At 64.8% G+C, this 24333-nt stretch overlaps 2 protein-coding genes and 1 long non-coding RNA gene across 7 annotated transcripts; 1 reads left to right on the top strand and 2 right to left on the bottom strand.

Moving 5' to 3' along the window:
* Positions 1 to 362: 362 nt before the first annotated feature.
* On the bottom strand, positions 363 to 16190 carry PANK4 (pantothenate kinase 4 (inactive)). Of its 4 annotated transcripts, none has more exons than XM_082393811.1 (19): positions 16047 to 16190; positions 12329 to 12411; positions 11829 to 12043; positions 11183 to 11366; positions 10735 to 10827; positions 10212 to 10365; positions 9944 to 10125; positions 9186 to 9267; positions 8387 to 8487; positions 6105 to 6260; positions 5262 to 5374; positions 4866 to 4953; positions 3817 to 3968; positions 2946 to 3001; positions 2743 to 2792; positions 2243 to 2347; positions 1768 to 1868; positions 1597 to 1665; positions 363 to 884 (listed from the first exon to the last, which is right to left on the bottom strand). In XM_082393811.1, exons 1-19 carry the CDS (start codon positions 16168 to 16170, stop codon positions 671 to 673), a joined length of 2322 nt encoding a protein of 773 aa, XP_082249937.1. In that variant the 5' UTR covers positions 16171 to 16190; the 3' UTR covers positions 363 to 670. The 4 variants fall into 4 exon arrangements, with proteins under 4 accessions (XP_082249937.1, XP_082249939.1, XP_082249940.1 ...); XM_082393812.1 differs by lacking the exon at positions 363 to 884 and adding an exon at positions 910 to 1370; XM_082393813.1 differs by lacking the exons at positions 9186 to 9267; positions 10212 to 10365; positions 10735 to 10827; ... (2 more) ...; positions 12329 to 12411; positions 16047 to 16190 and having other exon boundaries at positions 9944 to 10066.
* Positions 16191 to 16383: 193 nt separating this feature from the next.
* HES5 (hes family bHLH transcription factor 5) lies at positions 16384 to 19946 on the bottom strand. Of its 2 annotated transcripts, XM_082392931.1 has the most exons (3): positions 19475 to 19946; positions 19234 to 19399; positions 16384 to 19125 (listed from the first exon to the last, which is right to left on the bottom strand). In XM_082392931.1, exons 1-3 carry the CDS (start codon positions 19712 to 19714, stop codon positions 18851 to 18853), a joined length of 681 nt encoding a protein of 226 aa, XP_082249057.1. In that variant the 5' UTR covers positions 19715 to 19946; the 3' UTR covers positions 16384 to 18850. The 2 variants fall into 2 exon arrangements, with proteins under 2 accessions (XP_082249057.1, XP_082249056.1); XM_082392930.1 differs by having other exon boundaries at positions 19234 to 19946.
* A 121-nt stretch (positions 19947 to 20067) lies between these two features.
* Positions 20068 to 24002, top strand: LOC309628583. The gene is made up of 3 exons (XR_014244550.1): positions 20068 to 20615; positions 22351 to 22507; positions 23505 to 24002. It is a non-coding gene; the product is annotated as an uncharacterized lncRNA (long non-coding RNA).
* Positions 24003 to 24333: the final 331 nt, after the last annotated feature.

Here is a 24333-nt window from a genome sequence, read left to right as displayed (position 1 = left end):
GAGGGCCTCGAAGCCGCTCTGGAGTCAGGAGTGCTGCTCGAAGCCTGTCTGTCCCTCTCGTGTGGAGCGGGGCCAGGCGGGGCAGGGGCGCAGGGGGAGGCCTTCTCCAGACAGACACGCCGGGGAGAGATGCTGGAGGCCACGTGACAGCGCAGCGGCCATGGCCCATGGGCCAAGCTGGGCCTAAGAGCTCTAGAGATCACCTAGGGAGAGACCCCACTGCTGGGTTCCCTGGGAGAGGGGTGGGCAGGGCCCCCCGGGGGGGCTGCCCACCCTCACACCAAACAGCAAAGGCAGAGACGCTCTGTTCTCACTCTGGAAACTATTCGCTGTGCCCTGACCTCAGCGTCCCGTCAGAGGCGTATATGTATATATTTATATTTTTATATATATATATATATATATGTATATATATATAAAAGATTATTTAACAGTTAAATATATTCCAATAAGAACGTCTCACGGGACAAAAGTCGTGTCTCCCCACCACGAACACGGCAGCACTGAAGAAACACCAAGCCCGAGGCCACGAGCGCTGAGCCCACACCTGGGTGCAGCCGGCTCTCTCACAGAAGCACAATATAAATATTCTGATTTGAACGCGGGTCCCTGTTGCAGTCAAGATACGCTCCTGACGCGGCGGGCAGAGCAGCCCGGCGGCGGCGGCGCCTCACTCGGCTGGGACCTCGTACTTGAAGATGACGCTGAAGAGCCGGCCACCCAGCCGCTCGGCCAGCCACGAGTTCTTGATGACGGCCAGCTTGAGGCTCTCGCAGCGCAGGGCCGCGTGGTAGTTGGTGTGGACGGCGCGGCCCATGCCCTCGATGACCACCAGGTCGGCGCCGCGCTCCCGCACCAGCACAGCCAGCCCCTTGTCCAGGCGGCTTCGGGGAGGAAGGGGGCAGTGAGGAGGATGCAGGGGGGGTGCCTGGCACCCTGCACTAAGCCGCACCCGGGGCAGATGTCGCACCCTGCCTCCCGCCAAGGGCGGCGACTGGCGGGAACGCCAGAGACCCCCGACCCTCGGCCCCCCAACTACGTGGGCCCTGGGTCCAGCCTGCTCCCCGGACAGCCAGCCCGGCAGCCACCCTCCCGGGGCCCGGGGCCCAGGGTCTCGGGGACCCATGGCAGCTGAGCTCCCATTACTACAAGGAAGCCGGTTCTGAAAACTGGGCCTTAATGATACTTTTGTATTTTGAACTTTAAAGAATCTGAGTCCTTTTTACAGGTTTTTATTGTCTCTCCTGTTGGATGCTAGTGGACCTGGAAGGGGATTAAGTCAACACTGGAGAATCAGCACCGGAACAGACTGAGAGGCTAACGGTCCCAGAGCCCAGATGTGCCCTCCTTTACACGGGCCGCTCCAGGTTCTAGAAGCCCCAGGGTGGAAAGCACTACAGTGATGAACTGATTATCTAAGGATAATTATCCAAGGTGGGGACATGGGGCCCCTGCTCCTTCCTCCCAGGGTCTCACTGAGCCCACCCTCGGCCAGGTGCCCGAGGGAAGAGGCGCCTGGACCCCGCCTGGGGCTGCGGCTGGCACAGCTGACTTCTGCGGGGACTAGGGGGACCCGGGGGCGGAGGGGCCACGCACCTGAGGTCGAGACACGGGGAGCTGGAGCCCGTCCGCGTGAGCAGCAGCCTCTCCTCTCTGAGCGCCGAGCTGCCGAGCACAGGGTCGGCACCCGTGAGGCGGCGCCCCAGGAGGCTGCCCCACCGCGCCCCCGCCTCTCCGCGCCGGGCCCCAGCCTCCCGCCCAGCTTACCGAACGACGGGGTCCATGGCCGCGATGCGCTCGGCCACGATGAGGGACTCGCTGTAGGTCACGTCGTTCAAGGCGGGTCCCGAGTTGCACGCCAGGATGACCTGCGGCAGGACGCCCGGGCTCTTTAGGGACCTTGGCCGCCGGCAGTACTGAGCCAGCCTGGGCTCGCCCGCCTGCCCGCCTGCCCGCCCGCCCGCCACCCACCCACCCACCTGGGGCTGCCGGCGGAGGAGCACGGCCTCCGGCGACCTCTCACGGCTGGGCCGGCTCTTGGGGCAGGATGGAGACGGCCCCAGGGCCCCGCGGTCGGGCTGACCTAAGCCCCAGGACGTGACCGGCCAGGTCTCCTCCTCTGCTCCTGCCGTGCCACTGCCTACCCGCCACCTACCTGCACACGGAGGGGCCCAGGGCAACGCCAACCCCACCGAGCACAGGAGCCGGGCAAGGGACCCGCCACGCGGCCCTCCACACTCACCTCCGTCCCTCTAGAGAGAAGCTCCCTGACAAAGGGGAAGACTCCCAAAATGACGTCTACTCCACTGTTATCTGCGAAAATTAAGGCACATTTGTGAGGGGGCCCCTGTAAGACAAAACCAGGACGTTCAGTTGGGAACAGGCGCGTCCAAGCGTTCCAGACACCTCCACACTCCACTCCCCGCGGCCGGGCGAGGGCTGCTGGGTCCTGCGGGCACTGGGGGCACAGGGGCAGCCCCGGCCTCTTCCAGAACTGCTAGCCCGAAGGACCTCTGACCTGAGGCCAGTGACCTCATCGCTGTCCCGCAGAAGTCAGGCTTGGAGCAGGGAAGTCAGCTCGTGCTTGTAGCTTGGGGCGGGGGGCTGGGGGGACACTCTTGGGGGCCCTCGGTGCACTGCGCGGGCCTGCTCCCCACCCCAGGCAGCTCTGCGCCCGTCGCCCGCGCCACCTCCCCGCCCGGGCCCCTAGGGCACAGGACAGGGGGGCACAGCTCCATGTACCTTCAGTCTCTGAAGCCAGTTGCTGTAGGAGTCCACGAGCCAGGGCCGCTCTGTGGGACACAGGGACGCGGTCACCCGCCCGCCGGCCTCTCCGGGGAGGCGGTCCTCACCTCCCCCCAGCTCAGCGGGGACGCGCGGCCGCCTCGCTACTCCCCCCACCGGCCCGAGTCCTGGCACTGGAGGAGAGCCCTGGGCGCCCCTACCTTGCAGCTTCCTCTTCGCCTCCTCAAACCCGAACTGGGGGTCAGATTCAAGGACGCTGCACAGGGGAGGAGAAAACAAAGTCACCAAAGCCCCGGACCTTGGCCTCCGTCGCTCCCGTGGGCCACGAAGCCCCTCCCGGGCTGGACAAGCGCACTGTCACCCGTCAGTGCTGCCGCGTCAGCTCGAGGATGGGGGAGGTGGCACGGGGAAGCCTCGGTGCCTGCAGCCACAGGCCAGGCCCCCGGGGAGCACCGGCCACCAGCCTCGCCCCAACGTGCCGCCCAAGGGGCAGCCAGTGACGAGGGCAGGGAGGGGGCGGCGGCTGTCCTGGGTGTCCGGGTCCGAAAGCGCACGTTGGGTGACCCAGCAAGGCCCCTGCACGGGAGCCCTGGGGAAGGCACCAGACGGTGGGCCCCGGGACAGGACCCCTGGGGGGCTGGGGAGACGCGTGCCCACCGCTGAACTTCACGAGGCACCTATTTACTCCAAACACCCAGTATCGTCTAAGCCCACTCCACAGTCACTGTGAACGTGGAGTTTCACACTGAAAACACCCACACCTGCAGCCCTCCACGCGCATACTCTTGCGTGCGGGCGGGCAGGGAGGCGGGGTCCCAGCAACTGTCCCATCCGTTCCCGAGGCCACACGTGCCCAGCAAGGCCCGAGCAGCACCCCATCCCCCGAGAACCCCCGGTGCCCCCACTGCCACCTCCTCGAGGGCCAAGCTGGGCCGGCCGAGGCTGGGACTGCTGGAGCCACGCGTGGCCCAGGCGTCAGTTCGGGCCCAGGGGCTGTGGCTCTAGGGCCGAACTGGAAGGAGGAGGGGAGGGGACGGGCCTGTGGGGGCTGTGAGGACGGCGGGCACCTACTCAGAGACGGCTTTTGCTCCCCAGTCGAAGACGTTGCCCGCCAGCAGCCCTTTCACCAGGGCCAGCTGCCTCTCCTCCCAGCCCAGGGCGTCCAGAGAGTGGATCACCCTCTGGAAACACTTTAATGCCACGCCGTTGTCTTTCTGCTTCACCTGCGGGGAGACGCGAATGAAGACGTGGCCTGGCCTCCCCGAGGCCCCCGGCAGAGCGGGGAGAGGAGGGCACCGTGCCGGGAGGCTGCGGAGACGCCACCAACAGCGAGCCTGCCCTGGGGGACGGAAGACGCCCATGTGACGCCACTGCAGGAGGCTAAACAAACCCAGATCGCGTCAGGTTAAAAGCAGCGCTGACTCGGAACCGCGCGGGCTGAGAGCAAGCGACGGGGGCACGCTGATATTGGTGCAGGTGTGAAGTGTGCACTGAGGGTGGAGGCTCAGGTGTGACCGCGCCGTGGCTGAGGGCGCAGGACCCACACCCCCACGGGTGCCCGCTGCCCTGACCGTGGAGTCCTCAGCACCCAGACCCACTGTCCCCAGACACTCCTGTGCCAGGGCAGGGAGGAGGTGGCAGTGAACTGGGGTCGGCTGGCCCTGGACCCCGCCCACGGCTCCAGGGCACGTGGCTTCCTGGTCAAAGAGCCCAGGGAGGCACCTCTAGGCCACCAGCCAGGCCCTGGATGGCTCGTGGCCAGGACGGACATCCTCAGGCACCAACTCTTTGAGTTTCCCGGCTGAGCTCAGGAGGCCAGGAAGAGGGGAGGGGGCCTCAGTGCCACACGCCCGCCACCCTCACCGGCTGCTGGTCAGAGGCCCCAGGACACGCTGCTGACGAGGTCACAGTGGTGCCGGCTTCGGTCCACAGCTGTTCAGCCCGTGCTGCCGACCGAGGGGCCGCGGCCCAGCGCTCCTGGGAGATGGACCCTCACCAGGGCGGCTCCAGGATGCAGCCTGGCTGCCAGCACACCCGCTCGCCGGACAGGACGGGACTGACGCCCCGGTCCCCACGGCCCCCTGCAAGCACGTGCCCACCCACGACAAGGGGGCGCTCACCTTGGAGTAGGGGTCCGGGAAGTTAAACTCGTTCAAACAGTGCTCCCTCGTGTCCAGGAGGCTGCGCACGGTCAGGGTCCCGTAAGCGCTGAAGACAGAGCCAGGCGGAGGGCGGCTGAGTGGGCTGGACGGCTGACTGCGCTGCCCATCGCGCCCTCCACCCCCAGGGGCGTCCTCGTGGCGTCCAGGCGCCAACAGGAGAAGCCCAGGCGGCCAGCGGGGTGGTGAGGCCGAGCCGGCACCCGCTCGTGCTGAGCGTCCCCGAGTGTGTGCCAGGGGAGGGGCGCAGAGCTGCCTGGGACACTTCGAGGGACTCGGCCCTCGGGTGCGAGCGCGCGTCCCCGTAGAGGCCGCCTCTCGGGGCTCTGGCCCAGGGCAAGCAGGCGGGCCACTCACAAGGGCTGGTGCCGCAGCGTCTGCAGCTTGTCCCAGTACTTCTGGCGGAACTTCTCGGCCCTCTCGGCTGCGTCCACGGAGCCCGGCTGGCTCGCCACGGCGCGTTTCACGACCTACCAAGGACGGGGCGGCCAGCAGTGCTCAGGGCAGCCCCCAGCCCATGGATGGCAGGCATTGGTGGCAGGCATTGGTGGCAGGCATTGGTGGCAGCCACTGGGGGCTTCCCTTGCCAGGTGGGAACGGGGCTGCCGTCAGCCCTGACCCAAAGCTCATATCCGTGTCCTCCGATACCAGCCCCAGGGCCCACTGGACACCAGCTCCTGCTCTGCTGAGGGGACTGGTGGTGTGCAGGGTCCAGAGCAGGGTGGGACCCCTCGCCCTTAAGACAGACCCCATGGGCCTCTCTGAGGGGCTTCATGGAGGAATGGGTGTTCCCAGGAGCCTCCCACGGCCTTGAGACCTGACCCCCCTGAGCCCGGAGGCCAGCCACTGCTGCCCCTGAGCCGTGTGCGAACTGCTTGCTTTTTAAAGAGACATGGTAGCCGGGAAAGCCACTTGCGAGCTGATGAGAACGCACCTCGCTGACACCACGTCCCAACAAACTACTCAGTCAGGTTCCCACCTGGGAACTACGAATTACACCTCAAATAAAAGGTTCCTGGAAATGCCTGTTCTCCTCCATCCCGCCTCTCACTGCCCCTTGGGAACCTGAGACAGTCAGAGATAGCCAGGACCTCAAAGGCCCACAGCCAGTTTCCTGGACGGACGGATGTCTTCTTCCTGGGGGCGTCCAGCCCCGCCCCCAGCCCTCACCCCAACCTCACCCCTGCCCCAGGCCCTCACCCCGTCCAGGGCCTCCTCAAAGCAGGTGAGCCAGTACTTTCGGGCCAGCGCATCGTCCGTGAGGTCGACCGTGTCAGGCACGTAGGAGGACGGGTCCAGGAGGAGAGGCAGGTTGACGAGCGGCCTCTCCAGACGGTCCATTTCCAGCAAGTCGAACTGGGAGGACGAGAAGCGGGCGGGCACGTCAGCCGTGTCTTTTCTGAAAGACCAAAACCCCCTCCTACAGGCCTTGGAACCGGCTTCTCTGCATGAAGGGAAGCTGCCGTGCGCGGCTAACGGAGAGCCCGGTCCCTCCCCGGCCCTGGGCCCTGCCCGCCCTCTCACGGCCTCTCTCAGCCCGGGCGAGCCCTCCACTTGTCCGGGGGCCTGAGCCCGATGCCCCGACCCTGGGTCCGCTCACGCCCTCCCTGTCTTCCTGCCGCACCCCGTGCTCTCTGCTCCGCGCTCTGAACCCCTGCACACCGACCGCCTTTCTGGTCCTCCCTCCCTGCCCGCCGGGCTCTGTCCTGCGGCTCCTGCCCAGGGTCGGTTCCCAGGCGAGGACACACCGCCCCTTCCCCCCACGCCCCACATCCGGACCCACTGCCCCTGCCACGCTCAGCAAGGCCGGGATGCTCGATGCCCACGGCAGTGTCTTTCAAACGAAGGGTCCTGTGCGCCTGGCCCCGTTCTCGGATGAGAACTGTGGCAGGCAGCTGCTCCAGGGACGTGACAAGCGATTGAGCTCAGGGCTCGTCCTCCAGGCACCCCTCCTGCCCCCCACCCTCCAGGGAGCTGCCCACCTGGGACTTGGCCCTGTGTTGCTGACCGGCCCACTAGCAGGGTGAGGCGGCAGGTGTGCTCGGACCAGGGATGGTCTGGATGAGAAGATCCACCCCACGAGGGAGAGATCGGCTTTGGGGACGCGCCATGTGACCGCACGTTTAGCAGGGAAGGAGCCGGTGTGTTTCCATGGGGGTCAAAGGTGGCAATGGCGGCCTCCTGCCCCCCGATGAGTGGGAGCGACCTGAGCTCGGCCTGGCCTTGGCTGTGGACACCCCGAGAAACGGCCTGGTCCCCTGCCCCTGGGGATCCCCACGCCCACTCGCAGGGCCACCCCAGCACGACAGGCGCGTGGGGTGCCCAAGCTGTCACGGAGAGGGGCCGTGTCGCACGTCAGCGCTGGCTGAAAGGTTTCTCGCCCGCCCACCCGTTTCATCTTGCCGTCCGTGTGGCCGGCATCCACGCCGCCCTTCGACAAGTCAGAGACGATAAGGCCTTTCTCTGCACGCCCGTCGTGGCTCCGACCGGGCCTGGGCCTTGCCAAACCTGCCCCTGGCGCCTGCCCTTGGGAAGGGCCCAGCTACCCCCGCACAGCTGGCTGCGAAAGATGTGGTGCGGAGCTGTGGGAACTGGTGGTGCCACACGCGGGGGACTCTCCCCAGGAAGTGAGAGGCGGATGAGGCACATTCTTGCCATGTTTACACTGATTTACAAGAGAATCTGCGTCTACGACTAAAAAGCAACTTTCCCTCCAAACGGCCAGCAACCTGTCCTGAAGGTGGCGTCCCGACCTGTGTGCACAGGCCAGGCCAGGCCAGGCAGCTGCAGGCCTGGGCCTGTCCTCCAGCCCCCCGTGCGATTCTGATAAACCGCTCCCTGGGTTCTCAGGGGCGTGATGTCAGTAAGCCGGCAACAGCTCGTCCAGCGATGATCTGGGCCAGGATGGGGCCACGGCAGTACCATCCCGTCCCAGCTGGGACACCCTCTCCCCACCGCTCGGCTGGCCAGGGGAGCCCCCATCCAGACATGGTGGGCCTCGCCCCAAGGGGCGACTGAGGAAAGGGTGGAATCTCCTGAGGAAATTCGCAGACTCTGCATGCCCGGTACCGCCTTGAAACCATCACGCAGAGAACGTGGTCTAAGAGAAGGGGTCCAGGCTGGTGCCCGCGACCCACGGTTTTAACCCGATTCTGCTGTGAACGGTCCCAGGGCCCTAGGAAAGACCCCCTGTGCTCCCGAAACTTTATATTCTCCCTGCAAACACGGCGGGGACTGCGTGGCGCCGAGGGCTCCGGCTGAATGCCCGAAGAACGTGCGACGCTACGGGAGGACGAGGACAGCCGGCTGCAGGCTGCAAACGTCTCCCTTCGGCCCCAGTCTGCGGTTCGTGACCGGCCTGCACCACGAGGAGGCGCCTTTGAGCCCGGCCACGGCAGCATAGGGGCTCTCCTCGGGGACCGCCAGGAGGCCCCAGCGGAGGCGGCGCACGCGGGACCCGGGGCCACCGACCCTGTACTCACAGTGCCGCTCCTGGCCCGCTGCGTCGGGCAGAGCTCGGGCGACGAGCTCATGAGCCCGGAGCTGCCGGCGTAGTTCTCTTCCCAGCTGTACTGGTTCGGGTCTGTGGACAAGAGAGCCGGCGTCAACCGAGGGGCGAGCGGCTCGGCAAACCTTGGGCGGCCGGACTGCCTCCGGGAGGACCAGCTGCCGAAGGTCTCCCTGGCGCCAGGCGAGCCGGGGGCATTGCTCTGTCGCGTTATTTCTCACTGGCACGGAGACCTCGCAAGCTGGGCAGTAGCTTCCGAAAGGTACCCGTGGTTTATCTCAAGTAAGAAGCTGGACTTAGGGACGCAGTGAAGGTCTGCCTGGGCTGCTCTGATTGGCGCTGACCCCCAAGCAGTCTGCCCTGTGCTTCCTCGGGCAGAATCACGCCTGCGATTCCTTCTCGTGTCCTTCAAAGAGGACAGACCGGATGTGCATCTGAAGCGACAGCTGGGCAGACGGCCGGGAGGAGCCGGAGGGCTGAGGCCTTCGGAGGCGAGGCCATGTGCGCAGCCCCTGCACAGAGCCCCGTCGCTCACAGGGACCCACGGGTCGATGACGTGGCACCCACGCGAGTCGGTTTCCACTGGCCCCGCAGGAGAGTCACAGCAAAGGCTCCTGCCACTGCCGGGGACGGCCCACGAAGACACCACGTCCACCCACAGCCCTCGATCGTCGCTCAGCACGAGCAGCCACTCCAGTCACTCCCCAAGGGCCCCCCGCCTCCCGATGCCGCTGCCCAACACAGGCCACGCCCCACGGCCACGCCGTACTCACTGTCTTGCTCGGCTCCTTTAAGAAACGCTCCTATGGCGCCCAGGTAGCCTTCGTGCCTCAAGAACAGCGCCTGGACCTCCCCCTGCCACGGAGAGGCCCCTGAAGCGCCACTCAGCCCGAGGCTGCAAGTCCACCGGACAAAGGTGGCCTCCCTCCCAACTCGGCGCTTGTCCACGGGGCTGTATGCACACGCGGAATTCAAGGGCCCATCGTTTAGAGCAGCGGTCCCCAGCCTTTTTGGCACCAGGAACCGGTTTCACGGAAGGCAACTTTTCCATGGACGGGGGTGGGGTGGGGGGGGCGTGATGGTTCGGGTGGTAATGCGTGAGATGGGGAGTGGCCTGCTTCCTAACAGGCCGCAGACCGGTACCGGTCCGCGGCCCGGGGCATGGGGAGCCCTGGTTGAGAGAGTGAGTAACTTCTTCCACAAAATGGACACCCACCCAGTTCCCCACCCTTGCTGGGGGCCACACCCCCCCACGCCGTGACCGACACCTAAAACCTCACCTGGAGCTCGCGGACCGTGGGAGGCGGTCCCTAGACCCCACCCCCGGCAACGCGCCAAACTCAGGGATGGCCACGGCGCTCCAAGCGCAAGATGCCCGGAGCTAGTGGGTGGGAAGGGGCTGGGGGCAGGGGCTGGGGGTGCTCAGCTGGCTCCCGCCTCGCTCCCGTCCCCTCTCAGGCCTGCGAGTGTGGAGACACGGGGGCCGGGCCCGGGGCGGGCAGAGCAGAGGAAGGACGCGGCGGCCCGTTACCTTGGAGAAGAAGTTGATGCTGTAGGTGATGGTGCGCATGGTGACGGGGTGGCCGCGGATGAAGAAGCCGCCGAAGTACACCCGGTCCAAGCAGTGGAGCTTGGCGTACAGGCAGGCGAGCTGCCCGATGTCATTGCTGATCATGTGCAGCAGGCTCTTGGCCATGTCCTCCTTGGAGAACTCTGGGGGGACGGAAGCAGCACGCTGGGCAAGCGGCCAGGTGGGCGCCGTGCGCCTCCGGGAGCGAGAGCGGGCGAGAGGCCGGTACCTGTGTCCGCGGTGGCCGACTTCCCGAAGCTGCTCGCGATGAGGTTGCCGCTCAGCCCCAGGGTCTGGTGGGCCCCCCCGTAGATGTCCTGCACCAGCATGTCCACGTTCGTGTGCTGGCCTCTGGAGGCCAGGTGCAGCAGCTCGTCAAAGCTCTGTGGGGACAGAGCAGACGGGAGCACCTGAGGCGCCGCAAGCTGGCAGAGCCCCACGGCCCTGGACGAGCCCACGGAAGGAGGCCAGCCACGGCGCTGGGTAGGGAAGGCCCTCTCCTGTCATGGCCCAGAGGTGGGGGGAGACGGGCAGCCTCTGTGGACCACCCAGCTGGGTGACACTCTGGCCACTTGGACGCCCATCCTTCAGAGACTCGGGAAGCAGGACGAGGCACAGGGAAGAGCCACTTTCGCAACCCTCCCAGCCAAGCACAAGCCTCCGACCCCACAGCCGCCACCCCTTTGCTGAGGGCACCAGGAAACAGGCTGTTCCGCGGGGCCAGGAGCGCCCTCCTGCAGCTGCCCAAATACCTTAGTTTTGGTGAGCAGAGCCCCAAGCCCCCAGAAGGTGCCGCCCCCGATGGAGCTGCCGCCGATCCACTCGAACCTGTCCTCTGTCTCCACCTGGAGCGAAACGAGGGCAGGTGCGTTAGCAAGGGGGCCCCCAGCCACTGCCCAGCAGGTCCCGGGGACGCGGTGGCTCAGGGGTATCCCCCGCCCTGGGTGGCGGCGCCCTTGAAGGCCGAGTCTGGGTGGGCTCGGCAGGTGCTCGTGCTGGAAGTAGGGGGCCCACCTCCCCGTGGACCGCCCGCGCCGGGCACTCCGCGTGCGGCCTCGCGCCCGTGAGCGCCAGAGGCAGGTCTGGGTCTGTGTCCGCCTCCCTGTGCCCGCGTGCCTGTGCCCGGCACGGCTCCGACACTCAGCCAGTGCTCAACAAAGCGCTGCGGAGGCCCGTCCCCTCCCACGAGCCAGGCCCCACCTTCACGATAGAGACCCCAGAGCCGACGCTGACTAGGAGGTAGGGGAAAACGCTGGGCTGGTGGGTCTGAAACCGGAACTCGGGGTTGGAGCCCTTCTGGTACACGAAGGCCTCCTGCGGGATGTTCTTCAGCACGAAGTTGCAGCCCTTGATCAGGCACGTCATCACGTCCTCCTTGTCAACCCTGCCAGGGAGCAGCCCAGCCATGGCACCGGCACGGGCCACGGCACGAGTGGCCCCCGCCTCCCCGCCCCCGTGGCAGGGCCATGGCCCCGGGACCCTCCGTCCAGCGGGACGGCGAGTGTCGCGTCACCACGGGAGCGGGGCAGACTCGGTCTCGGGGCTCCGTTCCTTTCCTTTCAGCCCTCGCCTCTCCCCACGCACCGTCTTCAGTCCCCCGAGCCTTCCTGAGCTTCGGCCACCTGAATCCCACTGCAGCCGGCCCAGAGCCTGGCCTCAGGCCCGCGGCCGCCCACCAGCCACCCAGAGCCTCACTCGGTCCTGAGGTCTTAGGAATCCCCAGAGCCGGGCGAACGGGGTGGTGCAGGAGATGGGACACTGCGGCCACCACGTCAGGGCCTGGCCCCGTGAGCGGAGGCCAACCGGTCCCCAAGCTCCCCCTCCCCGCCCCGAGGCCCCCGCTTACTTCAGCTGCAGCTTCTCTTCGATGAGGTCTTTGAACTTGTACGCCCCACCCCCGGTCGCCTGGATGACCTTGGTCTCGGTGTTGACGAGGTGGTCTTTGATGAAGTCCAGGCAGGCTTCTATGTAGGTGTTCTCGAACTTGACAAAGTGCAGCCTGGCGGTAACCTCCTCCTGGACGGAGATCTCGTAGGGCGGCTCGTGGTCCTGCTCTGTGTCCTGGGGGTGAGGGTGGGGAACCCACGTGTGTGCACTGCCTCGGGGAGGGGACGCTGAGACACAGCCCCTGAGTACCCTCGGCAGCGCCGACGACTTCTGCCTACCCTGAAGTCCGTGGGGGTCTTGATGCCGATGCAGGTGGGAGATTCGGGGGGGAGGCACGAGCAGGCGGGGGGGCTCTTGTCAGGGCTGGGATGGAAGGGGAACTAAGCTGGGAGCATGGAGGGAGGGGCATCGGCACTAGAAGCTTCCAGGGCCTGCCCGGGGTCCTCCCAGGAGGCTCACCTTATCTGAGTGGTCGAAGGACCGCACTTTGGCAACTTTGTGCTGCACGGTGGAGTAGTAGGCCAGCTTGGTCAGCGACCCGCCTACGGGGGAGACACAGATGCAGCGGATTCAGAAGCGGCTGGAAGGGACCCGAGGCTGCCCTTAAACAGGCCCTCCTCTGCCAGACCTGGGTCCTGCCCACAAGGAGTTTGGTGCTACTTGAACTTGAAAACCCTGCAGGGCAGCAAACAGAGGAAGGGAATGAACTGTGAGACCTAAACACACTCTGCCTTCCTTGAAGAGCTCTGTTCCTCCTCAGGGCCCAGACTGAAACGGAGACTGTCCGTTTCTCCACCAGCACTGAGTCCTTGACGAGCAAGGAACCTGCTCTTTCTGGGTGACTCGGCGATCGTCAGTGGTTTAGGAAAATTCTGTTTCAAACTCTGATCTTGAGGATGAACCAAAGGAAAAAGCTGACAAATCCACTGTTTTTACTGAAAAGCATACAACTGACGGTCCGTGGAAAGAGGTGGAGAAGGCAAGGCAAGGAGCCTTTCCCAGAGCAGACGGGCGGGGGAGGGCCTGTTTTCACCAGGAATGTGCAAGGAAGGGGCCGGAGAGCAGCAGCTGAGGCCCGGACTCACCAGGGAGGCCCTGCAGAGGGCGGCGGGGACTTGCTAACGCCCCTGGGAAGCCTGGACGCCCCTGGCGTGTGACCAGGGACAGAATATCAGGAAGCAGACGAGGCCTTTGGGCAAGTTAAAAAGATCCCCAGAGCAGTCCTTCTGGAGGAGGAGCTCTGGCGAGCCCCTCTCCTGAGTCAGAGGAGGCATCTGGGAGGCTACAGGTGATTCACGGCGTGAAAGCCACGAACGGCAGAGCAGAGAGAGGCAGAAGGCTCAGCCCTGCAAAGTGACCTTGGAACAAACGGTGTTTCTTAGGCAGCGCGACAAAAATAAGGGGGAAACGCCTTGCCTTGACAAGGCGCCTAAAATTATTAACAACTGTTGCTTTGTGACAGAATGCTAAGAGAATATACCACAAACGCTCAAGTCAGAAACACAGATTTGGAAACACAGTATCCTAAGGCCAAAGCTCTTCCAGGTAACAAATATCAAACCCCAGCTTCCTGAGACCAATCACACCTGTCCCATCGGAGCCGCCTGCCTGGCAGTGTGGACAGGGCCTCCCGGGACGTCCTGCGACCTGGCCTCGTTGGGCCACGCTTGGTCACTGAACACCGTCGTCCTGGGCTTGCTCTCATCCCCAGACCGTGAGCTTAAGACGCAGAACTTGGCCTTGAGCCTCCTTACCCCTCCTCCCTGCCCCCAATCCCGGCCTGGCCCCGAGCATCTTTCACTGAAATGCTTGTTGCCCGATTCACCTCTGTGAATAAATCGTTTCCTAAAAAGGCAGGCAACGCAAAGGGATGAACACATCTTTTGAGAAGCTCATCAAAAGTTACCCAGGTCACAGAAATCCAATTCCAGACAGTTTGCTCTTCAAGTCAGCTATAAATCACAACCAAAACACAGTGTTGGGGTTTGTGGGGGGCCGTGGGGGGTGAGCTGGGTTCTGTGCACCGCACACCATGCACCCCGAGTGGGGCGAAGCCCGGCACTGCCCAGACTTGGCTCCCACCCCAGCCAGGAGACAGCGGATGGGGCATGGGGCTGCGAGCAGAGAAGTGCGGTCAGTCTGAGCCGGGGTGAGTTCACAGAGCAGCACAGGGGGCGCCTGCGGAAGCCCATCTGCTCTCAGGGTCCCCTGCGATTAGAGTGAACGCCAGCTCGGCCCGGGGCCGCACACGTCACACCTGCCGAGGGCAGTGACCAGGCGAGCCAGCACAGTCCCGCGCTCTCTGGTGGGCGCCATGGGCTCTGCAGGCCACCCCACCCCATGCTCCACCCCGGGGCCCACAGCATCCTCGACTGATGGGAGGAACCTGAGCCAGGACCCGCCAGTTCATCCAGAACCCCGGGGCCTGGTGCGGGGCTGTCCTCCACCTCCAGCCACCTCCGTGCACATCCTGCCCTGTGGCCCCTTCTGCTTCACCCAAGGGACCCTCCCTCCGCCCAGCAGAAACCTGGAGTCAGGTCAGCTTCAAGTATGTGTTGACACAAAGCGTCCCTGAGGCTTTTGAAGCAGGGACTCCAACAGCGGAGAGGGGTGCCCCGTCAGAGCCGGACTGAGAGGCTTGGGGAGGGGAGAGGAAACCGGAAACCTGCTTGTGAACCACACCGCTGACGAGCGCTCTGGCTTTGCGGACTCCTGGGTGGAGGACCCCTGCCCTGAGCCGTGACCTCCCATCAGCTACACTAACAAAAGTCTGTCTTTGTGAATTCCCTGGCGGCCCAGTGGTTAGGACTCTGCGCTCTCACTGCTGAGGGCCCGGGTTCAATCCCTGGTCGGGGAATGAAGACCCCACAAACCTCGCAGGGTGGGCAAACCCCCCCCCCCAAAAAAAAACACAAATGTTTGTCCTTAGTAGCAACGAACACGTCTTTTAAAGAACCAGACAGAGGACCCAGAGCCAGGGGGAAATTTCAGAGAGGAAATAAACACGGACACTGAAAACGTGCCTTTGAGTGCCCTTCTGCTAAGGAACCCTGACAGGGCTTGGCCCTGGAGGACAGGCAGGCACCCCTCCTTCCGCGCCACAAGCTAGGGCCACGCAGAACGACCCACGTAAGCCCTGTGGCCAGCCAATTTTTGGGGGCGCTTCAGAAACGTTAGGTGCTGACTCGTTGGAGCAGAGCCCCCAGCCCCAGGGTTAGGGCAGCAGCATAAAGTGCGGAAGCTCCGGGCACACGGCCACTGGGCTGCCATCACATCAGGAGTGCACGGGGCCCCGAGGGGCTGACTTGAGCCCCCAGGCGGCTCCTCCGCGCTCACCGTCTCTGGCCCAACGTCCAGCCGGGCACCGGCTGGCGGGTCCCCTTCGGGGGGACGACCTCAGGCTCACAGGTGCCCTCGCCCGCCCTCTGCCTGGCTCCGCCCGGCCTCCGGCTTTGCAGGTGGGGGCTCAGGACGCTCCCCACTTCTCTGGGCGCCGCCCCTCCCCCAAGCCCGTGACTCCAGGGACCGCCCCCCCCCCCAAGGACAGGGGAGCGGGGCGGCCCAACCCCTCCGAGGAGAAGCGCACGGTCCGTCCCAGCATTCACTGAGCGGCCACGGCGGGCCAGGCGCGCGGGGGTCCCGGGCCGGAGGGCATGGACCGGCCGCGGACCGCCCGGGTATCCGCGCCTCAGTGTCCACATCTGAGAAAGCGGTCGCCGGGAGGCGTCAACGCGTCGGAGAGGGAAGGAGGACCCTGCGGGGGGCGGGGCTCGGGGTGCTTCCGACCTGAGGTCTGCGCCCAGGTCCTCCAAAGCCCCGGCCCCAGACACCCGGCCCCCGATCTCCGGCAGGCGGGGAGCTGCGCCGCCCGGCGGCCGACCCCCACCCCCGCTCCTGAGGCGGGATGCCAGAGCTGCCACCAGACCGCCTCTCCCGCGGGACTACGAGCCCCGGCATGCCCCGCTCCGGCCGCGCGGCGCCTGCCGGGAGCTGTAGTCCGGCTGCCGCGGCGAGCGGGCGCCGCCGGCTGCCCGCGGACTACAAGGCCCGACAGGCCGTGCGCGCCGACGGCCCGCGCCCCGCCCTTCGTCCTTGCCACCGCCCCGGCCCGCCGGCCTCGCTGCCCGCGCCCGCGCCCGCCCCCGCCGCCCCGCTCCCCTCGCCCGCCCGCGGCGACCTATGTCTATGGCGAAGCGCTTGGCGTTCTCCAGGTTGCGGAAGATCTCGTCGGGGGGCAGTGTGATGCTCTTGTCCAGGCTGTCCCCGCTGCTCCCGCTGCCGCTCGCTCCACACTCCGCCATTTTGAATGTGCTCGGCCAGCCTCATCAGCCATGGAGATATATGCGCATATATTTGACTGCTAAACGCCTCCCGCGCATAGATTATGCTAATGAGCGCTCGGGCCGGCCCTCGCCCCTCCCGCCGCCGCGACGGTGGCGGCTGGAGGGCCGACTCAGGCAGGCGGGCGCGGGTCCCACAGACCGGACCGCGAGGCAGCTCAACACAAAACCTCTGGGCTGTCGTCGTCTTTGTTGTTCCTTCACTGAGTTGGCCGGATGCTGACCTCAAATGATATGAGCTAGTGCAGAGGGGGCACCTGGGGTTTGGAGACCACCAGGGTAATCTGTTTCTTTAGTGACTGCGGTTGTGAGTCTGGCACCTGCACGTGAAGACACTTGGGACCCACCAGCTTGGTTCCCTAGGAGTGCAGGACCGTGGGTGTTAAAAACCCCATGCAAACAGGGGGAGTTGGGGACCCTACCCTCTAGAAGCCTTTCTCACCTCGCCCGGAGTAGGAGCTACCCTTGCAGCTGGGCAAGATGTGTGAATGATGGTGAGATCCTCAGAAAGTGCAGGGGAAAGCCGGGCAGGCTTCCTGGAGGAGGCCATTTTCTGGCGAAAGAGGGAATCTGTGGGAGTTTGCAGGGAACAAGCTGAGAAAGCTTCCATATGGTGTTGGGGACAGGCTTCCAGGGCTAGTCTCTGGGAAGGCGTGGAGGCTCTTCTTAAGGGGCGTGTACCCCTCAAAGGCAGTGGGCACTTTGCAAAAGAGCCCAGTGTTGGAAGCATGCCGAGGGCCCGCGGTGGCTTTGGCACCTGCCTCCTAGGTGACCCTGGGCCAGTTACTTAGAGTCTCTGGACCTCAGCCTCGGTCTGAGCATGCCACCAGCTGCCTGACCAGGTCAGCCTGACCAGGAGGTACACCGACGAGGGCAGCGATTGCCCCCACTAATTTCAATGATGTGCCTGCCGCACAAGCAATAAACGTGAGGGGTGTGAGAGGGGCTTCCCATCCCTTGCTCACCATTCCCAGGGCTCAGCAGGGACCCCAGAGGCCACTAGCAGTACTGGCCTGGAAGGGGCGCTATGGACCTCCGCTGCAGAGTGGACAGAAAGGGATGGAAGGCAGAGCAAAGAGAGGTGCCAAGCAGGAAGGAGGGAGGGCCAGTCTGGGTTCCTCTGGGTCCCTGCAGACTCAACCAACACCCCGGGCCTGCCTAAAAATAGGTGCCCTTTCTGAGGCCAGGGCCTGCCCTTGGCAGGTTCATTGCCAGCACTGCCTGTTTCAGCCTTGGTGAGCGGTCCACCTGCAGGAAGGCAGGGCAGCTGGCCACCTGTGGGCCAGCCGAGAAAGTGCCCCCGGGAGCTTGTCCCAGGACAGGGGTGCCGGGCAGGGAGGACCATGGAGGGGCAAACACCTTCTGTGTGTTTGGCCCAGCTACACCCTTTTTGCTGCAGCAAGAGGTCTGCTGCAGGCTGTGGCTTTTGGGTTGCTCTCAGCTGGACAGAGCTGGACATTCCTGTCACTTCGTCACCACCCCCACCTGCAGGGAGCTATAGTGAGAGGCCTAGAGCGGGAACCCAGGTCCCCCGCCATGTCCCCTCCTACTGCACACGGGGGACCTAATGTGTTCCGTGAGGCCCTCTCCCTTCCAGCCTGCCTCTCCCCTGCTTCCCTGCCTCACTCACTTTCTCCTCAGCCTCCTGACCTGACCCCTCACCCCTCATTTCCAGCTTCTGCTCCCCATCCTCCCTCCCTGCCTGTCGCCTCCTCCGCTTCCTCCCTCTGGGCTTCTCCTCTGCCTGTCCTCCTTCCTCCCCTCTCCCCTCAGCAGGAGCCCAGCCCTTCTTCCTGTGTCCAGGGGGGTCACTGGCAAGGACACTGCCCACCTGTGGCTGCATACCATGATAGTGCCCACTGCCCGTCATCCCTGCAGACCCGCCTGTCCGGTGGCCACCAAGGACACGTGTGAGGCACAAGAGACAGACCACGGAGGGGGCTGAACTAGTCGGATTTTATTAGAAGTCTTTAGAGCAGTCCCGTGGCTCCCACGTGACTGAGAGTTCAAATTCTGAGTACAAAGTTGTGCCCACGCGCACCCACCCACACGGGAATCCTTTAAGGATCGTGGTGGAGACCCCCAGCCGCCCCACACAGCCCCGGTGTGAGCCCCGACCAGACAGCAAAGCATCCCCAGGGGCCTTGCGCCCACGGCTCTGCCCTGTCCTTCCACGCCCGTCCAGGCTGACACTCGTTCCTACGAGGATACACTTTGAGTTCCGCCTTCACAAAAGGCAAATGTGCCCACGGCACGGCCTGCGCCAGGCCCACTGGCCTGGCAGCACCGGATCTGAAGAAAGCCCTCTACGCATGGGGCGCCGGCTGGCCGAGCCCCGCCGCCTACAAATATCATAGAACCCCGGCAGTGGGGACTTCCCAGAAGTCACTTGCTGAAATGCAAACACAGAGCAACCCCATGGGGTCAGACATTTGGCAGAAGATGGGCCCTAAATGACAAGGACACTGCACGCACATTCTCTGAGAATGACCCTCCTGCTGGCCCGCCAGCCTGGAGAGAGAGCCTTCCGGAGAAGGGGCCAGTCCAAGCCAGGGGCGGCCCGGACGATGGGGAGGCCCTTCCCTCTGCCAGAGGAACGCGCTGGCCCTCTGGTCCTCCGGGCAGGGCGGCCGCCCGCGGGTCACCACGGCCGCCAGAGGCCGCAGGCGGGCTGGCGCGCAGCGGCGGCGGCGGCCTTGGCCGGGGCGGGCGCGGGCGCGGAGCCAGGCGCCTTGGGCTCCTTGGCGGGCGCGGCCGGCGCGGCCGGCGGGCGCTGAAAGTGGTAGAGCAGCTTCATCTGCGTGTCGCTGGCCGCGTGCAGCGTCAGGAACTGCACGGCCTCCTGCAGGCACCACGAGTAGCCCTCGCTGTAGTCCTGGTGCAGGCTCTTGGGGCCGGCGGCGGCGGCGGCGAAGGCTGCGGGGAGTCGGGGCGGCGGTGAGCGGGGCCGGGGAGCCCGGGGCGCGGGGCGGGGCGGGGCGGGGGGGCGCGCGGGCCGGGGCTCCAGGGCGCCGGGCGGCTCACCTTTGCTGTGTTTCAGGTAGCTGACGGCCATCTCCAGGATGTCGGCCTTCTCCAGCTTGGAGTTGGGCTGGTGGCGCGCGAACTCCTGCTCCAGAAGCAGCTTCAGCTGCTCGATGCTGCTGTTGATGCGGTCGCGGCGCATCTTCTCCACCACCGGCTTCCGCAGCTGCGGGCGGGAGGAGGGGGCGTCAGCGGGGCCGCGCCAGCGCGGGGGCCGCAGGGGCCGCGGCCGCGCACTTACTCGGTTTTTCTCTTTGGGGCTGAGCAGCTCCACGGCCACGGTGCTGGGGGCCATGCCTGGCGCGGGGAGAGGTGAGGAGGCGAGGAAGCAGGGAGCGGAGCGGGCACGTCCCGTGCTGGCGCGGGCCCCGGCCCCTATATAGGCACGGGCGGCGGGCTGGCGCCTGGGGCCCGGGCGCCGCGGCTGTTCCCACACTCCGCGGCCAATGGCGGCGCGGGCCGCACAAAGGCGCCGGCCCATTAGCGCACGCTAAATTGCCTGTGAATTGGCGCGGGCACAATGGGCGCTCCCCGAGGAGCAGGTGGGCCGCGCGGCACAATGTCCGGGCTGTGGGAACGCGCTCGCCCTCATTAGCATCCCGGGGCCTGATGCTGGGAGCCCCGCGCCTCAATATGCTGCCTTTTCCCAGGCCGCGGGGACAAGGGTGGGGGCAGGAAGGAGCTGCGCCCCTCCCCTCCCCTTCCCTCCCCCCCTCCCCTCCCCTTCCCTCCCCCCCTCCCCTCCCCTTCCCTCCCCCCCTCCCCTCCCCTTCCCTCCCCCCCTCCCCCCTCCCTCCCCTCCCCCCCTTCCTCCCCTCCCCCCCTTCCCCTCTTCTCTCCCTTCTCCCCCCCTCCCCAGCGACTCCCGCTGCTGGCTGGCAGAGGCCAGGAGCCCAGATAAGGGGAAGCTTTAGAATGCACAAGTGTGGCGGCTTCCAGGAGGATGGGCACCGTCCCTGACAGGCGAGGGGAACAGAGGAAGCTGCACTTTTCCTGAACAGACACAGTCACCTCCCTCTGCACAGGTGGAAGAGGAGCCCAGGCTCTCAGGATCAGACCTACTGGCACATGTGGCAAGTCCCCAGGCTGTCACCTGAGACACGTGACTTCAGAGCTAGAAAATGGGCTGCCACGCTGGGCTGGGCTCTGGGTAGCTTCAGGGAGCCAGAGTACCCGAAACGCCCAGCATGGAGGCCGGCACCTAGATGGTCCCCCCAGGAGCTGCACTCCTTCCTCCCTGGAGCAGTTCATCAGGCTGTGGCATCTGGGGTGCTCTGAATCAGCAGGTGGCCTCCAGGGTCCCCCCCCCCCCAGATGGGAGTCTGACCGTGGCTGTCCATGGAGCACGGGCGGGCGCGTGGCTCCGGGCGTGCTCCGTACAGGTGTGTGGTCACTGCTCCTGCATGACGCGGGGGAAGCCTCGGCTGCGTGCTACCCTCTGCACTGCCTTAGGAGCACTTGTAGGGCTTGCTGTCCCTAGGCATTTTGCCAGTGGTGAGGAAGGGGGTGCCAGGTGGCAGACATGAGGCTCCTGCCTGGAGCCCACACGAACGCTGTACCTGCTCAGACCCACTGGAGGAACCGCTGATCCCGGTACTTGGTCAGCCCAGCTGAGGGCCAGCCGCTGCTTGGGGGGCCACCAGCCCCACCCTGGGTCCCTAGGGGAGGGCCTGTTGGGAGCCCCCCTCCACCCAAAACAATCACTTTACTTTGATTCTCTGCAGCCAGGAATCCAGTTCTGCAGGGACCGCGGGAGGGGGTGGGGCTGGGGCTACCTTCTAGGGGCAAGGCGGGACCCAGCAAGGTCCAAAGAGGAGGCAGGGCTTCAGCCCGGGCAGCCAGCGGCTGGCGTCAGGGTGCGTTAGCCAGAGTTTAAATCCAGGAGCACAGTTCCCTGGACGGCAGCCACGTCCGAGTGCAGCTGGGAATTGCAGGGCCTTAACAAGGGTCTTGGCAGTGACTCACAGCTATGAGTGGCCTGCTTGGTGGGCCTGCTCAAGAAGTCCGCAGCACAGGGAGCCTTTGGGGACCCGGAGATGGGCCCATCCGGGAAGCAGGAGGATGGTGTCAGGACGGCCAGGGCAGGCTTGGCTTGGAGCCAGCACAGGACAGCCCCAAGAGCCTGCTGGTCACCCACTGGGATGGATTAGGCTGGGGGGCTCCCGGGGGGGAACCTTCAGGTGACTTTGGAAGGGAGTGGAGGGCAGCCCCACTCACCCTTTGGCACCTGCTCTTCCCCCAGAGCCCCTCTCTTGAAGGGGACACAGGCCCCAGGCTGGCTTTGGGAGGTGGGTGACCCTGAGCCTGGGCTCCTCTCGAGCAGGTGGACCCCCTACCACAGATATCCGGCCCGATCAGGTTTGATGCAAAAGGGCAGAGGGCACCCAGGCAAACGGGATGGGCATGCTGGAGACATGTGCTCTGCCCTCTGCTCCACAGCCCTGGCTGGCACTGTCGGCGTGGGCTGGCAGATCCCACAGGCTGCAAGGGGCACCCGGTGACGCTCAGTGGAGCCATTTTTGCACCAAAAGTGGGGCTTACGCTGGGCGACCAGCACGTTTTGGTGGGTCCCTCGCCCGCCTGTGGACTCCCTGGGGGTCGACTGTCGGGGGGAGGGCAGAATGGCTTAGTTGCCTGTGTCCCCATCGCCCACACCCTGCCAGCCTGGCACCTGGCGCCAAGGAGGAGCTTGGCCAAGGAAGAGGGAATGCAGGGACAAGGGGCGTGTGCTTGACTGCCTGGCTGCTGGCAGCGGGGGCCCCAGGGCTCTGCCCGGAACTGAGGGCAGCACCCAGGCCGGGCCCGTCCCCCTGTCCCCCTGTCCCCCTGTCCCCCCCCCGCCCCCCGCCCGGCTTCAGAGGGGCAGTTGGCCACCTCCCCCAAGCCAGCTCTCGGCCCAAAGGAGACACGTGCCAGAGATGTGGTCCAGCCCCTACCCCACCCCACCCCAGCTGCACGCCCACCCGCAGTGGGCCAGGGTGGAAGTGAGGGTGGCGGGTGGGCCGTGGGGGGCTGACTCCTCCCGCCTTCCTCCCCTCCCCCCTCCCCCTGGACAGTAGCAGCTTTGATCCAATTTTGAGTTGTGGGAAATATGAAATGAATGGTGTTAAATCTCAGCCCGGCCGGATGAAAGGCTTGATCCCTCCCCGAGTGCGGGCCAGATGGCAGCGCGGCCTCCGAGGCACACGCCTGGCCTTTGTGGGCCGTTTAACACTGTGAATGGGGCCAAAGTGTGGGAAAGTCGCTGGGCTCCCGGCTCACACGTCCGTCCGAGGTGAGTGGCCCAGCAGCCTGGGGGGGCTGCGGAGGAGGGAGGAGGGGGGGAGAGCCCAGGGCCTCTCCTGGCTGGCAGGCTTAGCGGGAAGCATCCCAGAACGTGGAGGGGGCTCGGATCCTCCGCTTTGGCTGCCCCCAGCAGCTGGGGGGGTGGGGGCGGGGAGAGTTAGTCCTGCCTCCACCCTGGAGAGCTCGGTAAGTCTAGGGTGGGGTGAGGTGTCTAGAAACAGCCACTGAGGCAAGGTGCCTGCTGTGGATGTGGGGCTCCAGGCCAAACCCACGAGCTGGGTATGATTATGCTAGAATTCAGGAATCTAGGACCACAACCCGTTTCCTTTTTCCTTTTTTAAAAAATTTAATTATTTATCTTTGGCTGCGTTGGGTCTTCGTTGCTGCGCGCAGGCTTTCTCTAGTTGCGGTGAGCGGGGGCTACTCTTCGTTGCGGTGCGCGGGCTTCTCATTGCGGTGGCTTCTCTTGTTGTGGAGCATGGGCTCTAGGCGCGCAGGCTTCAGTAGCTGTGGCGCGCGGGCTCAGTAGTTGTGGCTCGCGGGCTCAGTAGTTGTGGCTAGAGGGCTCTAGAGTGCAGGCTCAGTAGTTGTGGCACAGGGGCTTCGTTGTTCCGCGGCATGTGGGATCTTCCCGGACCAGGGCTCGAACCCGTGTCCCCTGCATTGGCAGGCGGATTCCTAACCTTGTGCCACCAGGGAAGCCCCATAACCCATTTCTAAATAACTCACACCCCAACTCCACCCCTCCCAGGCTGACTGCAAAGCAAAGGGCACCATGTTGGGGGCGGTGCTCCAGGGGCATTTGCTCCCCATGACAAGGGAGGTCTTCTCATAGGGATGGTGCAACTGCTGTGGTAAACAGTGTGGTGGTTCCTCCAAAATTAAACGTAGAATTACCATGTGACGTGGCAATTCCACTTGTGCTCTGTACCCAAAAGAATTGAAAGCGGGGTCTCAAAGAGACCCTCGTATACCCATGTTCACAGAAGCATTATTCACAATCACCAAGAGGTAAAAACAACACGTGTCCATCAACAGATGAATGGATAAGTGAAATGTGGTCCATCCATAAGACAGAATATTATTCAGCCTTAAAAAGAAAGGCGATTCTGACACCTGCTCCAACGTGGATGGACCTTGAGGACGCCGTGCAGAGCGAAATGAGCCAGCCACGAAAGGACACATCCTACGTGATCCCGCTTCTGTGACGTCCCTGGAAGTCACACTCACAGAGAAAGGAAGAGGGTGGGGCCGGGGGCTGGGGGAGGGGATGGGCAGTGAGTGTTTCATGGGGGCAGAGTGTCAGTTTGGGAAGATGAGAAAGTTCTGGAGACGGATGGTGGTGATGGTTGTACAATAGCGTGCATGTGCTTAATGCCTCTGAGTTGAGCACTTATAAATAATTAAGGTTATTTTATGTTATGTGTATTTTACCGCAATGAAAAAAAAAATAAAAAAGGAGGACTCCTTGGAGAAGAGCCACACACTCCCTCCCACCCACCCCCCATCCAGCCCCAAGTGACCCTGCCCTGGACCTCCCAGTGCCCTGCAGGCTGGACCAGTGTGGAAGGGACACTGCTGTACCCACTGGCCTCTGCCCAGATCCGCACTGCCGCCTCCGCCCGGGGCCAGATTCCCTGGAGCAGGTTGTGCCATCCACAGGGTTCTGTGAAGTCCCAGGCTGTCCACAACCTGGGTGTTTCTGGTCCCAGGAGGGTTTCCTTCTTGGGGTGTGGGGAGTGGGCAGGCTGGCCTTCTGGGAGAGGAGGGACAGCGACAACTCACTGTGACACCCCCATGTGCCACCACAAGGAC

This window comes from Balaenoptera borealis (genome assembly GCF_965194805.1).
Source record: "Balaenoptera borealis genome assembly, chromosome: 1".
Taxonomy (NCBI): Eukaryota; Metazoa; Chordata; class Mammalia; order Artiodactyla; family Balaenopteridae; genus Balaenoptera; species Balaenoptera borealis.
This window is presented reverse-complemented; position numbering and strand designations above follow the sequence as displayed.